Source organism: Dama dama, chromosome 31 (assembly GCF_033118175.1).
Source record: "Dama dama isolate Ldn47 chromosome 31, ASM3311817v1, whole genome shotgun sequence".
Lineage (NCBI taxonomy): Eukaryota > Metazoa > Chordata > Mammalia > Artiodactyla > Cervidae > Dama > Dama dama.
The window spans coordinates 59,015,361-59,031,306 of NC_083711.1; the positions used below are offsets into that span (position 1 = coordinate 59,015,361).

General features: G+C 41.9%; 1 protein-coding gene across 5 annotated transcripts in view; it reads left to right on the top strand.

Moving 5' to 3' along the window:
* The window catches only part of PHLDB2 (pleckstrin homology like domain family B member 2), a 112,249-nt gene that overhangs the window by 8,385 nt on the left and 87,918 nt on the right, over positions 1-15,946 (top strand). For all 5 annotated transcript variants that reach the window (XM_061134167.1, XM_061134166.1, XM_061134169.1 and 2 more), the window contains one exon: positions 11,363-12,711. In XM_061134167.1, the coding sequence (XP_060990150.1) occupies positions 11,377-12,711 (1,335 nt within the window). In that variant the 5' untranslated portion in view covers positions 11,363-11,376. Of the gene's footprint in view, positions 1-11,362; positions 12,712-15,946 lie in introns of those variants that run through there.

The following is a 15,946-nucleotide window of genomic DNA, read 5'->3' on the forward strand; positions in this document are numbered from 1 at the left end:
TTGGAATTTTCAGAACAGGACCCAAACACAGCCTGCGCGTTGCATTTAATTGTTAATTGGTTTGTCTCCTGGGCTTCCCTGGTGGCTCAGCGGTAAAAAACCCACCTGCCATTCAGGGGATGCAGGTTTGATCCCTGGGTTGGGAAGAGTCCCTTTGGAGAAGGAAATGGCAGCCCACTCCAATATTCTTCCTTGGGAAATCCCATTGAACAGAGGAGCCTGGCAGGCTGCAGTCCATGGGGTTGCAAAAGAATTAGGTACAACTTGGCAACTTAATAACATGTCTCCTGGGTCTCTTAATCTAGAACAGTTCCTTCTCTTATTTTTCTTTTCTTGCCATTTGCTGCTTGAAGACATTGGTTATTTTTCTGTAGACTTCCCAAGTTTTAGATTTAAGTGATAACATCTCTATGGTGTGTTTCATATTCCTCTGTTCTATTTTCTATAATTGGAGACAGCATGCTTTTAATTTGAGAACTTTCCTACCATAGCACTGTGTTAAACTTAATTTTTAAGATATATATATTCATATATATACTCATTACATTAATACTGTGTCTTTTTCAGACATTGCTAAAACTGCTTTGAAAGTGAAAGTGTTAGTCACTCAGTCATGCCTGACTCTTTGTGACCCGGTGGACTGTAGCCCGCCAGGCTCCTCTGTCCATGGGCTTCTCCAGGCAAGAATACTAGAGTGGGTTGCTCTGCCCTCCTCCACGGGATCTTCCCAACCCAGGGTTCGAACCTGGGTCTCCTGCATTGCAGGCAGGTTTTTTACCATCTGAGCCACCAGGGAAGCCGAAAACTGCTTTAATAATGATATGAAGGCAAATGTGAGTCCAGCTGGTAAAAGTCACATCTGGCATATTTAGGTAAAAGTCAGGAATTTTGCAGGTGGGAAGGGAATTTGTATGACCCAGTTGATTTTTGAGGTTGTTCTTGTTTTCTGTCCTTCCTCCCCTGCCTGCCTCACTGGCTGAAGAGTTATTGTAGGAAATATGGCACCAAATTTCTTGGATAGTGAAGGAATATTTTCAAGTTCATACAGACAAGTTTTATTCAAGGGACTAGCACAAAATTATTTAAAATCTCTATAATTGATGTTTTACTTTCTTTACTGAGTCCTCAAAGATTCTTGATGATTCCTAATATAAAACAATCTAGACTTTGTAAAAAGTCACTTCTGAGAACAGGGGATACAGATCTTCATTTGAATACGGTTATTGCTATTGATTGTGGTTACCATTAGGAACCATTGGATGCCATCTAGAGGTCCTGTTTTCACAGCGCTCAGGCTTCAGTGGGCCAGGAATGACAGGAACAGTTGCATGGGGTTCGAGCCCCAGCTTGTCCTCGGTCACTCAGATGTGTCCGACTCTTTGCAGCCCATGGACTGCAGCCTGCCAGGCCCCTCTCCGTGGGATTTCCCAGGCAAGAGTACTGGAGTGGGGTGCCATTTTACACTGCAGGGGATCTTCCCGACTCAGGGATTGAACTCATGTCTCTTTCATTTCCTGCATTGGCAGGCGGATTCTTTACCACTGAGCCACCTGGAAAGCCGTCATGGGGTTAGACTGCTTTATTGTGATAGGAAGAAGCTGAAACTTTTTTGTTTGTTTTACTTTTCGTCATCGCTGCTTCCATCTCTCATTACCTCCCCCTATCCCCTCATCACTCTCCACTCCTTTCTGCGCTTCCTTCCTCCCTGTGGCATCATCTGATACTTTTGTTCTTTCCTTAATGGTCTCCCTTACCTCTTCTTTTAGATGTTTTTCAAAACATAATATTAAAATTCAAAAGGGAAAACAGGGAAATCCAGAAAGAAACTGTGAGATCAGTGTCCTGAGATCCTATTGGCATTCCGGTGGCCCTTCCTTTCTCCCCAGCCTGCTGTGCATCGCCGACACCCGGCACATTCTGCGGATGCCTCAGCTTGCCTGGGTTCCGAAGAGCCGCCTCTGGCCGTCACACAGCCTTTGTGCCTTCTAGATTGCTGTAGGCATGTGGGCCGTGCGTGTCTATCTCTGTGTCTGTGAGTGTGTATGTGTCTGCATGCATGAGATTTACTGTTGTAACAGGCTCGGTCTGCAGGGACCAAACACCCTCCTTAGGCTGTCATTAAAATACACTTATTCCTGTGATACCGCTTTTCTGGATTTTTTGAGAGATAAAAATCCCCTCCTTGGAGATAATCAGCCTATCTACATGTATCTAGTAGATAGTAATTATTGGTTCAGAGAGGCAGATCTTTAAATGATAAAGAGCATGGTGTAAGGAACGGGGAATGACAGTCTATTTGCTGCTCTGTTTGTTTGCAAAGAACCAGTAAGGGCACTACGTCTACTCACAGGCTTTTGGTTTGGTTTTATTTTTTTAAATTTTTTCTTCCCTGCACTGAGATGTAAAATCCTGGGTGTGGTGGGAGAGTTTACAGGAACAGAGTTTAGGAAGCTGGGTGGTGTGAGTGGGAGATGAAGTTCTGCGCAGGTGGGTGTTGAGACAGTGGGGAGGCTCAAGGTTTGGGATGCTGGAAGGGAGGGGTTCTTTGAAGAAGAGAGCATCTGGGACTATATGCTGGAGGGGGAGGTGTTTGCCAATGGGTGTGGGTTGTGTGAAGAGGTGTGGTTTGTGTGCAGAGATGCTGGAGGTGGAGGATTTAGTGATGAGAGGAAATACTTGTGAAAAAGGAGGGTATGTTTGTAAAAGCAGAGTTGAGAGGACTGGGGGTTTAACTGAGGATGGTGTTTGGATAACAGAGGGTGGGGGAACCAGGCTGCTTGGAGGTTTCTGAAATGAGAATATTGCTAGACAAGGAAGTGTGTGTTCCTGAAGCTTCTAATTACTCTTCCCCCATCACGTTTTCATGTTGAGATTAGTGGAAAAAAAGGAAGGTTTTGTGTCCATTGTTCTCCATTCTTAAGCTTGGAGTTTGGGGCTGAAATAGATTTCTTCATTTTTCCTATTCAGTCCTCTAAAGCTTCCTCCCTCAGGCCCTATCGTCACCACAGAATCTGCCCCCCCATTTCTACCCCCCCACCCCACACACAGACAATGGCACTGCTTCTGACAGACTGCTCTAAGCCGGTGTCTGAATTCAATTACATGTCATCAGTGCGTGCTTTAAAACACTGCCATACCGTAAACATCAGTGCTGAAAGAGGCTGGCCTGTGGACCACCAGAGCACTGGGAGAGCTTAAACACCATCAACCACTGTGACAAAATGTGCTCCCAGAGCCACTTCCTCAGCTCTAAGGCCCCTGTAGGACACGATAGAAACTCAAACTTTTTCATAAAGTGGAAATTCTAACCTCAGCCCTCCTGAGTTTTAAGATTCTTGTTCTGAATCCGCTTATGTACCCAGTGGCTCAGTGATAAAGAATCCGTCTGAAAAAAAAAAAAAAAAGAATCCACCTGCCAATGCAGAAGAGGCATGTTCTCTCCCTGGGTCAGGAAGATCCCCTGGAGAAGGGAATGGCCACCCACTCCAGTATTCTGGCCTGGAGAATTCCATGAACAGAGGAGCCTGGCAGGGTACAGTCCATGGGGTCGCAAAGAGTCGGGCACGACTGAGTGAGCATGCCAACATGCCACGCCAATCTACATCCTTTCCCCAGCAATATGAAAAGGTTTCCGCTTTTCTGTGACTTGCTCTAGCAGTCGCCTTTTGATTAATTCCTGCTCTGTTGGATGATCCTGAGAAGTATTTGTGCATGGCAATATAAAAGGACAAGTAACATGTTGGATGTTTTAAGGGTTCTCCAAACTCTTGGTGTAAATTACCTGGAAAACTGAATTTATATATACAGGCCAGACTTTAAATCTCTGTCCTCTAAAACAGTACACACAGCACAACAGATGCTTCATTTTAATTTGTTTGTTTTTTAAAACTTTGCTCCCTGGGTGTGTTTTCATTGTCTTGAAACCCGGGTCCCTACAGCTCTGGTCATCACAGTGCTCTGAAGCTCACCACTGGTGACTTGCCGTTTGGTTAGGATTAACCTCACTGTGATGTTATTTGATACAAATAGAGCTGGAAAATTATATTTTGAAACGCACACCAGCCTTGTGCCAAAGAAAAAAGAATCTACCAAGAAACTTGCAAACATCATCCTTGAGATTAGTTTTTCCAATAATTTACTTCTCAAGGGAAAACTGTACTGTGACTTGCTATGCTACCTTCCAAAGATCTCTAAATGACTGCTGGCATTCTCTAACTGACAATAAGATGATATACATTTCAGGTGATAAAAATAACAAGAGCTCTGGAGGGATTAAATTTATGGGTTGAAAGTAAGCCCAGACGTTTCCACGCACAGTACCCTCTTTCCCGTTTGCACGCCGCCTGCTGTCTTTTCTCTCGGGTGGGCCCCGGCTGGCGTCCTCCTTTCCCTGCCCCGCTCTCTGTTCAGGTGCATAAAGTGTACGGAGCCCTTCGGGCCCTAGGGGCTGTTTTGCTTCCACAGTAACATAATGCAGTGATTTTATAATTTCCCCGAGACTTCTTTTTTGTTTACATAAAATGTACAGGAAAGCAAAACGAAACAGCAGTGAGATCAGGAGTCCAGTCTGGAACCCTTGGCATCTTCCTCGCCTCCTCTTCCGCACGTGTTAACACAGACTTCCTTCCCGCCGCGCTTCACTTGCCTGTCACTTTGATAACCCCCTTCCACCGCCCACTGTTCCGGTTCTTCCTCCGCTTTCTCCCCCTGACCTCAGCTGCAGTCTCTGATGCATCGTCTGCAGGTGCATCACGTCGCTGTCTCCCTCTCTCCTGGGGAGTTAGACCCCCCGTGTATGTCCTCTGCCCTCCTGCCTCTGCTTGCCTCTCACTGAAGATACGCTACTGCTTCCTGGTGTGTGCTTCCCTATGCTCTTCCCGTCTCTAGGCTTCCACTCTTATGGTCTCACCCGCGATGAAAAGGATGCCCTGGAAGTAGGAAGGAGAGGGGTGTCGCGAGCCACCATTGTCACGTCACCCCTAGGGTCAGAGAGGCACCTGTGTGGTTCTCCGCCTTTTGAGTTGAATCGATTTGTGGAATTAAGTCTTGAAGATCTCACACTGACACAAGGATCCATACATATGTATTCAGCTGTGGCCGGTACACTCAGCTTCAGTAACTTGAGTGAATTACATGTTTATACTTGACGACAAATATTTAAATCCACAACTTCTTACACATCCTTAACAAACCCAATAAGGCTGAAATGAAAAACTAGAGTATGAAGCATGAATATCTTAAAATATCCTCTGGAATGTTCTTTGATCCAAATCATCTGTAACTTTCTTCTGCAATATGTATGGTGGAGAAATGTTGCATGACTGTTTCTCGGATGTGATATATTATTTGCAAATGGCCTACTTGTCTCTTCCCTACAGACTGTAAACCTAATCTTTCAGGCAGCACTACTGTAGAATATTTTGGGATTTTGTTTGGCCAGATAAACTGCATCAATAATTATGTTTCTTTTTTTTTTTTTTTTTTCCTTTTTGGCTGAATTGGCTGTGTTGTGCAGCATGCAGGATCTTAGTTCCCTGACCAGGAATCAAATCCGTGCCCCCTGCAGTGGAAGCATGAAGTCCTAGCCACTGGACCACCAGGGAATTCCCAGTAATCACATTTTTTGATTAAAAAAAGTCCATGTAAGGAGGAGGGAGGGCCAGGTGTTGCCACCTTGTAGGGTAGTAAGAATACTCTATAGTAGTTTGATACTCTCTAGTTTTGTTGGCTCAAAGGAAGAGGAAACAGAGTTTGGTAATGTTTCATTTGGGTGATTGAGCAGCATTTGCAACTGCAAACAGGTTGAAATATATTAACATATTTTATCATCTAAGATGACATTAATGTCATATACTGCTCAGTCAAAAATTAAAGTTTTATGTATCCATTTTGACATGAGGTGTTAAACCTTCAATTCTGTACCGTTGGAGTAAATATTGAAAATGCAGAGCTCTGGGCTCAGGGCTTGGTTTCTTACTTCCATTGCGCGGCATCTGCTCTGGCTTGCTTTCTGGATTCCTGTCTTGTACTTAATTCTGTTTCCTATTTTGTATGCATTACCTTACAACCAGAGCCTTGCCCACTAACTGGCTTTAGTCCTTCTCTTGTTATTCTAACATCTGACTTAGTGGATTTCCCTTTGTATCCTTGTCTAAAAGAAGCTAAATGGTTGGAGGATTGCTGTCAGATTTAAACCACACTTAAGATAGGCATAGACTTGGACCCCACAGAACGTATCTTACATGGTGGTGTAGATGGGAAAAGATTTAGGTGACTATGAGAGAGAAATACATAGTTAATAAACATAGAAAATAACTTGCTTTTTTTCCTACACAATTTTTGTTGTTAATTCTGCCAGAGACAGAATGTTTGCTGGATGTGCCCGTAGTCTGACCTCAGATGGGCTTGAGATATTGTTTATATTTTTAAAACCTCAAAGTTTTAGGCGTGGAGGTAACTTTATGCTATCATTGGATAATACCCATCGGATTCTCTTTCTTTCAGTGGGATTTAACTCCATCGTCATCTCTTCCTGTCATAACTTACCCAAACTACCCCCTCACTGGGTTAACCCCCTCCATCTGTCAATCAGGCCTTTACCAACCTGTCAATCAGTCCTCCGTTAAGGCATGCGTCACATTGTATAGCATTTATTCATACATATATTTTCCACTTTGGATTGTAAACTATGTATTAGCAGGAAATACTATCTTTGACCACATACTTTCCAGGGCCTAGCTCAAAGCCTGGTTTATAGTAGGCACTTAATGAAGATTAGCACCTTCATAGTAACAAACAACTCTCAAATCTCAGTGGCTTAAGACAATCTTGGATTGGCAAAGGCCCTGTTCCTGATTATCCTCACTGAGGGAGCTAGGCTAAGGAAGCCTTTACAGACTTGGATGTAAGAAGGGTATGGAAATGGTAAATCATGCCAGCTCTTGATGTTTCAGCTTGGAACTGACACATCACTTTCTCTCATATTTCATTGGTCAAAGCAAGGGATATAGCCACACCTAATGTCATAAGGATGAGGAAGAACAACACTGCTGTGTTTCTGAAAGGAAAGAACAGGAATAATAGTGAGCAATACCAGTGCCTGTTAAGCCAGTGTCTGAGATGTGGTAGGCACTTAATACATAGTTAATGAATGAAGAACCTAACACTACCTGTTAGGATTTTAATTTTTTCTATACCATGAGCAGAATCACTTCAAGTAATGAAATAATCTAATAACTACATTAAAAAAATGAGCATGCTAATATTATTATCTAAGCTATATTCAGCAAACATCTGGAGACCTTTTTGGTAATCCTCTGTTCATTTATTCATATTAGAGAAGTGATTAGGGATACATATTAGTTACATTTGATTTTGCACTTTGAGATGTATAAAGTATGAAATGGTCACAGCAAAGTGAAAGTGTTAGTCACTCAGTTGTGTCTGACTTTTTGTGGCCCCATGGACTGTAGCCTGCCAGGTTCCTCTGTCCATGGACTTCTCCAGGCAAGAAGAGTGGAATGGGTAGCCAATCCCTCCTAAGGGGATCTTCCCGACCCGGGAATCAAACCCGGGTCTCCTGCATTGCAGATAGATTCTTTACTGTTTGAGCCACCAGATTTGTATAATTATGATTTTCCCCTGAATCTTTTAGAAGATTTGGAAGAAAACATCAAAGGCTTCAACTGACATATTAAGTTAGTCTGATCAAGTTCTTTAACCTTTTTTTTTTTTTGGAAGAATTAGTGTCTGGTTCGAAAATTGGACAAGAGCGTAGGAAAAATGAACATCTACTCAACTTAAAAGTGAAGTATTGCTTCAGATTCTATGTTAGTATTTTACACTAATTTTTTCACTCATTGTCAAGGCAACCCAAACACATGGTATAAAATGTGGACAATACAAACCAGTTTGAGAAAGATGAACTAAAAATCACTAGTGTGATTCATTTCACCCTACTGTTATTGCAGTAAAATGAGCGCACAGCGTCTGGAAGAGGAGAGAGGAGACCCTGGGCTGTAATCGGGGCAGCAGTGGGAACGGCAGGAGATGACCAGGTTCAGACAGTGTTTTAAGGGCAGTGTTGATAGGATTTGTTGATGGATAAAATGAGATAAAATAAAATGGGTAAAACGGAGGGAATGAAGAAGTGACAGATGGTAGAGGATAGAGGATATAATGATAGGGGAGACCGGTGATGACTCCTTAGATTCTGGCTTAAACATCTGTGTGTGATTCATGTGTATAGGTGGGTGTGTATATAAGACTGCACTCATTGTATGTATGGATTTTAAAAATTTACTGAACATTATATTAATGTACTTTTTATGTTATAAACATACCTCAAAATATGATTTTAAGTGGTTTAATATACACTCATGACATACTATGGCTTTTAATTTTCTCCCTATTGTTGGGAAATTAGAGTATTTTTTTCCCTTTTAATAAATAGCATGGTTATGTTCTCAGGTTCCACCTAATTCCTTGTTTCCTCAATTAAAAAAAAAATGACGTGAGGGAATTGGCCATGGTTTGCTGGAATTTCAACATGTGATACAGTTAGTCAGAAATAGAAGGAACCCAGACTGGATAGAGGTCATGATTTCAGTCCTCCAAGGGGGACATGGTGAGATAGATAGAACTTGAGCCAGACAGGTGTTGATTTCAAGGTCAGAATTGGTGGTGGTAGACAATTGTTGGGAGGGACATTTGTGACCTGTCAAGACCCAGAGGGCAGGGTCAGACCCCAGCTGGGAAGCAGTTCTAAAGGAGAATCTTAAAAAAAAAATTTTGAGGTCCAGTTCAAAAGATAATCATGGTTTTTTTCATAAGGGCAGGGCTTTGGGTTGGAGGATAAGGACCCCAAGGCAGAGCTTGTCAGGGGTAAGCTGCAGCTTTGAGGGTGTGAGCACTCAGCCCATCACTAGGATTTAAGCAGCCAGACTGTTTCTTGGCCCGACTCTGTGGGTGACAGGCAGTTCCTTATTAGGCCTGCATTTGCCCAGGAAATCTGTGAGGCTGAGCAGCAAGATGAAGATCCTCCATCTGAGGCTGGGAGGGAGTGGGGAAGGCTGTGATGGATAATTGAAAACTTGTGTTCACTGACTGTCTCACCTGTGGGACAGTGGGAGTCAGGAGGGGCCGGAGATGTGATAGAAATACTGTACATAACCCTCTTCCTTAAACTTGTATGTTGGTCACAGGAACAAGCACATTATGATATTTATTGCTAACCAAACGTGATTCTGTTTACCTATCACATATTACAGAGATGTAGTAACTGGTCTCTGAGGTGCCTAAGAAGTTGGAGGACAGTCTTAGCAGTGCCTGAGTTCAATGGGAATGTTTAAACTGCATTTTCACTTTGATGATAACTTAAAGAAAGTATTTTGATCAGTTTAAATTATAACCTTTCACATTGGCAGGGTTAGTTTATAATGAAAAGACATTTTCATAGACTATAACTTTAGTTTCTTAAGTTAATATTGTTCAAACTAGAGTCCAAAACATATTCTTACAGGTGCATCCATTAAAAACTCTTTTATTCACTGTGGAAACTAGATTATTAATGTGAACCTCAAAGGATGTGTGGGTTCAGATGGGTGTAAAAGAAGGAGAAAGGTGCATCCATGAGAGGAGAGAGTTAGATCAAGGATGATCGCGGTGCTTTTGGGATGCCTGGGAAGTTGAAGGATATATCAGTTTCAGGTTTCTAGATATTCTACCTGACACTGATATGTGAGGAATGTGGGGGCCACTCTTCCCTCTACTATTGTTAATACTTACCTTTTTCTGAGAAACCTATATGCAGGTCAGGAAGCAACAGTTAGAACTGGACATGGAGCAACAGAGTGGTTCCAAATAGGAAAAGGAGTACGTCAAGGCTGTATATTGTCACCCTGCTTATTTAACTTATATGCAGAGTACATCATGAGAAATGCTGGGCTGAAAGAAGCACAAACTGGAATCAAGATTTCCGGGAGAAATATCAATAACCTCAGATATGCAGATGACACTACACTTATGGCAGAAAGTGAAGCAGAACTAAAAACCCTCTTGATGAAAGTGAAAGAGGAGAGTGAAAAAGTTGGCTTAAAGCTCAACATTCAGAAAACTAAGATCATGGCATATGGTCCCATCACTTCATGGGAAATAGATGGGGAAACAGTGGAAACAGTGTCAGACTTTATTTTTGGGGGGCTCCAAAATCACTGCAGATGGTGATTGCAGCCATGAAATTAAAAGACGCTTACTCCTTGGAAGGAAAGTGATGACCAACCTAGACAGCATATTAAAAAGCAGACACATTACTTTGCCAACAAAGTCCGTCTGGTCAAGGCTATGGTTTTTCCACTGGTCATGTATGGATGTGAGAGTTGTACTGTGAAGAAAGCTGAGCGCCAAAGAATTGATGCTTTTGAACTGTGGTGTTGGAGAAGACTCTTGAGAGTCCCTTGGACTGCAAGGAGATCCAACCAGTCCATTCTAGAGGAGATCAGTCCTGGGTGTTCATTGGAAGGGCTGATGGTGAAGCTGAAACTCCAGTACTTTGGCCACCTGATGCGAAGAGTTGACTCATTGGAAAAGACCCTGATGCTAGGAGGGATTGGAGGCAGGAGGAGAAGGGGACGACAGAGGATGAGATGGTTGGATGGCATCACCGACTCGATGGACATGAGTTTGAGTAAACTCTGGGAGTTGGTGATGGACAGGGAGGCCTGGCATGCTGCGATTCATGGGGTCGCAAGGAGTCAGACATGACTGAGCGACTGAACTGACTGACTGAACTTTTTCTGATGGATGCAGGAAGTTTTTTAAGTCTTTTTGTTGAGAAGGTAACCCTCATAGTCCTCTTTTAAAGAATCATCTTCTAACCCTCATGTTATTGATCATAAAATTTTCTTTCTCTGCTAGAATGTGAATTAATTTCCTTAGAACTTCTGAGTGGTTAATGTTTCTTACAGAGACATCTAAAGGAAAGCCCATTGCCTCATCCCATCAGGTGTTTGCTAGGTACTCAGGAAGCAGGTGGTCCTCCAGGGAATAGAACGCTAAAGGGTCATTGTCTTTTTTAGGTACCACCCCCTTTTCTTGCACCCGTACTTGGTGTTAGGGGTTTGTTCCTCTCAAATATCACTGATGTTCTCTTGAATTATTTTTCTTTTGTTCAGAAAACATCCCAGATCAGTGGTCTTTAGTCATCTTCATTTTGCAGGACAGCTTTACTAGGTTTATTACTAAAACAGCACCGTATCGGATTGCCAGCCTATTTGTGTACCTATGTAAGCTAACAAGTGCTTGGTCTTTTTAAATCTTTGTTAAGTAAAGCTGTCTCTCTCTCTCTCTTTTTTTTTCTTTGCAGATTCCAACAAGATTATGGCAGAGCAGAGCCACATGCAAAAGCAGCTGGATTTACAGAATGGTAGCTTAGAGGCAGGCTTTGTGGAGAATTCCCTCGAAAACGATTCCCAAAACATGATGGAGAGCCTGAGCCCAAAGAAATATTCTTCCAGTCTGAGATTTAAAGCCAATGGAGACTGTTCTGGCTCCTATTTAACCCTCTCACAACCTGTGCCTGCTAAAAGAAGCCCTTCTCCTTTGGGAACCAGTGTCAGAAGTAGCCCTTCTTTGGCCAAAATCCAGGGGACTAAGCAGTTCTCTTGCGATGGAAGTGACAAAGGTATTTCCATGAAACCGCCTACCCCTTTACGCAGCACTTCACCCTCCCTTAGTGGATATGCACTTGGGAGAGCGGACTTTGATCATTTTCTTGGCCGGGACGTGGAAAGGTCCTTGAGGCTTTCAGAGAAGCCTCCCTATTCCAAGTATAGCTCAAGGAATAAATCCCATGACAATGTCTACTTTCTGGGAGGATTGGAAGGGCGAAAAGCATCTAGCTCGCTCCTGACCATGTGGAATGGAAGTTCCCTGAGTGACACTGGCTCCTCGCCCGTCAACAGGTCGGGGGCGGCCAGCATGCCTTCAAGCCCAAAGCAAGCCAGGAAACTAAGCATCCAGGACAACCTGACCCTTCAGCCCAAGCTGAGCAGACACCGGGAGCCGGCGTCTGAGAGCATCAGTTTGAGAACCAGGAAGTACTCTGGCGGCAGCCTGAGTCACATGGGCGCCTATAGCCGCTCCCTCCCCAGGCTGCACAGAGCCACCGAGGGCCAGCTGGCCCCTCTCAGTCTGCCTCCGAGGAGCTCTCTGGGCAATTCCAAACGAACGAGACCAGGGGAAAAGGATCTACCTCACAGCATCATAGACAATGACAATTACCTGAATTTTTCTTCTTTGAGCTCAGGAGCTTTGCCCTATAAAACCTCTGCCTCCGAGGGTGGTCCCTACGTGAGTTCCACCCTCAGCGTGCCTGCCAGCCCTCGAGTGGCTCGCAAGATGCTTCTGGCCTCCACCTCCTCCTGCACCTCTGACGACCTTGACAGGGCTTCCTACATGGGTACCAGCCCCGGTCATTCGTTTCCTCCTGGGGAGCTGGACCGAGCACTTGCAGCCAGAAGGAACTTCTCGTGTGGATCTGTCGAGTTTGATGATGCAGACTTGGACAGCCTCAGACAGGCCTCAGGAACCCCCCAGCCTGTCCTTCGGGAACGGAAAAGCAGCATTAGCTCCATTTCCGGACGAGACGACCTGATGGATTATCACCGGCGGCAGAGGGAGGAGAGACTCAGGGAGCAGGAGATGGAGCGATTGGTAATCTCTTCATCTGGCTTTTGACCTCACTGTTCCATTGAGCAGCTTCTTGGAGACAAGCTCCAAGGATACATGTGGGAGTGTGGGATTTCCCTGTGGCCAGCTCCTGGTGTCCCTTCCTAGATTGCCTCCTGCTAACCTTGCTCTTCCCAAATCACTATTATTCGTCACTTAGGGCTGTTTTGAAGGCCTGCATGTGCCTAATGCTATATTAAACTGCTCTGCAGAGGCCTCACAAGTGTAAATTCTTGATAAATCTAACAAAGGTAGTTGTGAATTTTACTGAATGTCTTTAAAAGTCTTACGGACTTTTAAGACTATGAAGAAACACTGATCTGTATTATTTATGTCATCACATTTGAATGTATATGCTGTGATGGTAATAGTCAGTGAAATGACAACTCGGAATCGGGCAGTAAGTTTTCTGTATGGCAAGTTGTCTGAGAAGTTGAAAGGTTGCCCCAGCGGTACTCAACCTTTTTTCTGCACTGTGTACACACACATACACACACACACCACACATCATACTCCAGCCATGTCTTAATACATACAATGACTACAAACTTCACATGTCCTCCAAAGTTACTGAGTTGCCTTTTTCTATGGATTTATGATTACTATAAAAATAGTGAATACCTGTCAGATTATTTTGATTCATTAATGATTAATGACTTCCTTAATGTGGGAAGCAGTAGGATGGTTGAGCTGATATTCTGAAGTATAGGAATATCAAAGTATTTCAGTTACTAAAAAAAAGTATGCTGGAAAAAGATTCCTGAATCCCATACAAAGCCAGTTAAGCCCTGCTGGACAGTAAAATTGTAACTTTTAGATTATAATGAACAGAAACTATTTACATCTATATAGGGCAGAATTTTCTTGAAATTTTGGAAAAGTAATTATCTGCATCAGTTGCAGCTCTTGGTAAGTTATTGCCTATCCTTACAGAGTTTGCAAATGTCCTGATCCATATACTAGTGAATGAAGACAAATGTGTATGCCTCAGAGAACTTGATGTCCTGTGGGTGGGGATAGCAGCTTCTTTGTTACCATACATAATCTCCACATATTTTTCATGATCACAAAAGGGCATTATATTTGGGCTTGATTCATTGACATAAATTAGAAAAGGTTGTAATTAGCATATAAAGGCCTTCTTGTATGTGAATAGCAAGCTTAGCACTATACTGTACTGAACAACTCTCGTTGATAAAACCAGAGAATCTATCTGATAATTTATTAAAGTATCTAAGCTAACATTTCAGTGGCTTCATCTCTCCAGAGGTCTTCCGTAAATGCTTTTATTTACTCTTCTGTTCTAAGGAAAAGAAACCAAACTTGAAGTTCATTGCCAGCAGGTTTAAGTGTTTGTAAAGTTCTGCTTCCTCTAGTTCTCCCGAATCTGCTAAGGTTCCTGGCAACCCAGTGACCTTTCTTACTGCCTATAAGGTTGGTGTCCTGTAAGCCACGAACAGGTCCAAGATCAACTTCTTAGGAGAGGTTTTGGGTATTAACTTCAGATATGATGTTATAACCCTTTTTCCTTTATAAAGAGCTTGTAATAAGAAATGAGGCTTATTTTTAAGTAAGACACTCTACATTTGGCCACCATTGCATTGTCTATTTGTCTGATTACATCCCGGTGAAACGGAAAACAGATTCTTATTGAGTGTATGCAAATAATGTTATTGCCATTAAAAAGTAAAGTGACTCAGAAGAAAATATCACTTCCTGAATTCTGATGGAGTCAACTGAATTGAGGGTTAGAGACAGATCATGATGAGTGGTAAAAGAGTTTTCCCCATCAGAAAATAGAACATTAGGGTTAATGCTAGTAATTTTCCAAAACACATATCTGCATTTAGAGATCAGATTTCCAGTTTCAGTTCCATGAGTTCTATATAACTAATTCTTATTCCTCTAGTCTTGAGTCATTAATTTGATTTCATATAGTCATCTATTTCTGGACTAAATAAAGTCCTGAAAGTCTGATTTAGTTGCTAGTACAGTATGATACTTGCCTATGTAATGCCAGCTCTTCTGTTAGCCTCTGCCTGTAAGTCCATTCTTTGAAATATTGTAAAGGGTATCTGGTAAAGTTCTATCCATGAGGCTCTGAGACTGTCTTTCTTTTTTAAAGGCACATCCTCGTCTATAATTTAAGCAGTCTCTAGGTAAGCATGAGAGGAAAGCACAGACTGTTGGGTGAGGGTAAGGGCAAGTGGCTGTGGTTAATCTACAGTTAATTTAACAAACTTGATCAAGAAGAAGAAAAGTTTGAATCTTCTATTATGCAATAGGATGTTGATCTTATTTAATTAGTGTTTCACATAAGGGTAAAAACATATTACAGAGGGTGAGGATATTGATATATATCCAGAGTCTTTCCATAAGGTATGCAATCACCAAGCTTTATAATATTTTACCTATAAAAAATTAGATGAGGGAAGGCTGAGCTTCTCACTTGATCTAACAAATCTTCCTATACATTTTTTGATAGTGTTGAGCTATTATACAAGGGATATAGCGAATAAACCTAAATATTTCTAGCATTCTTTTTGTAAGGTTAAGAAAATAAAACCTTTGTCATTGCCCAAGGGTCCTCTGGGAAAACTTAGAGATAGTTCAAGTGTGAAAGATATCTTTGAAAAATTTGTTTTCCTGAATTTAGGGTCTGATCTTGGAAAGGCAAAATCAAATATTAATTAGAGATTAATAATATAGAATTATGGATGCCTGAGAAAATGAATGTTGCAGTTTGATTACCTAATAAAATGAGGATAAGTTATTTATCATAAATAATAAATCTTAATCAGAAATGAACTATTTTGATCATTTTAAATATGCAAGTATATATCCCAGTTAGGACAAGACACAAAAGATTATTCTTTTGAGATGCTGAAACTCTTCTCTCTGGACAGATTACAAAAATAAACTTTTACTACCTTTTGTAAGCATAGGCTGATTTCTCCAAGATTAGTAAGTAGGTCCTTTCATTAGGAGATAACTCCATTTTAGTTTTACATTAATAGGATACTTCTCATAAAAAAGTTACTTCATAAATAAACTCATCAGTGCTATTCAACTTGTGCCAAAATTTTAACATTTTATTACATCTTTACAGAACTATTTGTAAATGTTATAAACCAAGTCAAATATGCTCCTTTTCTGCAAATCTCAAATTTTTCATGTAACTTTATTCATTTTATTAAAGTACCATTGATTTACAATATTG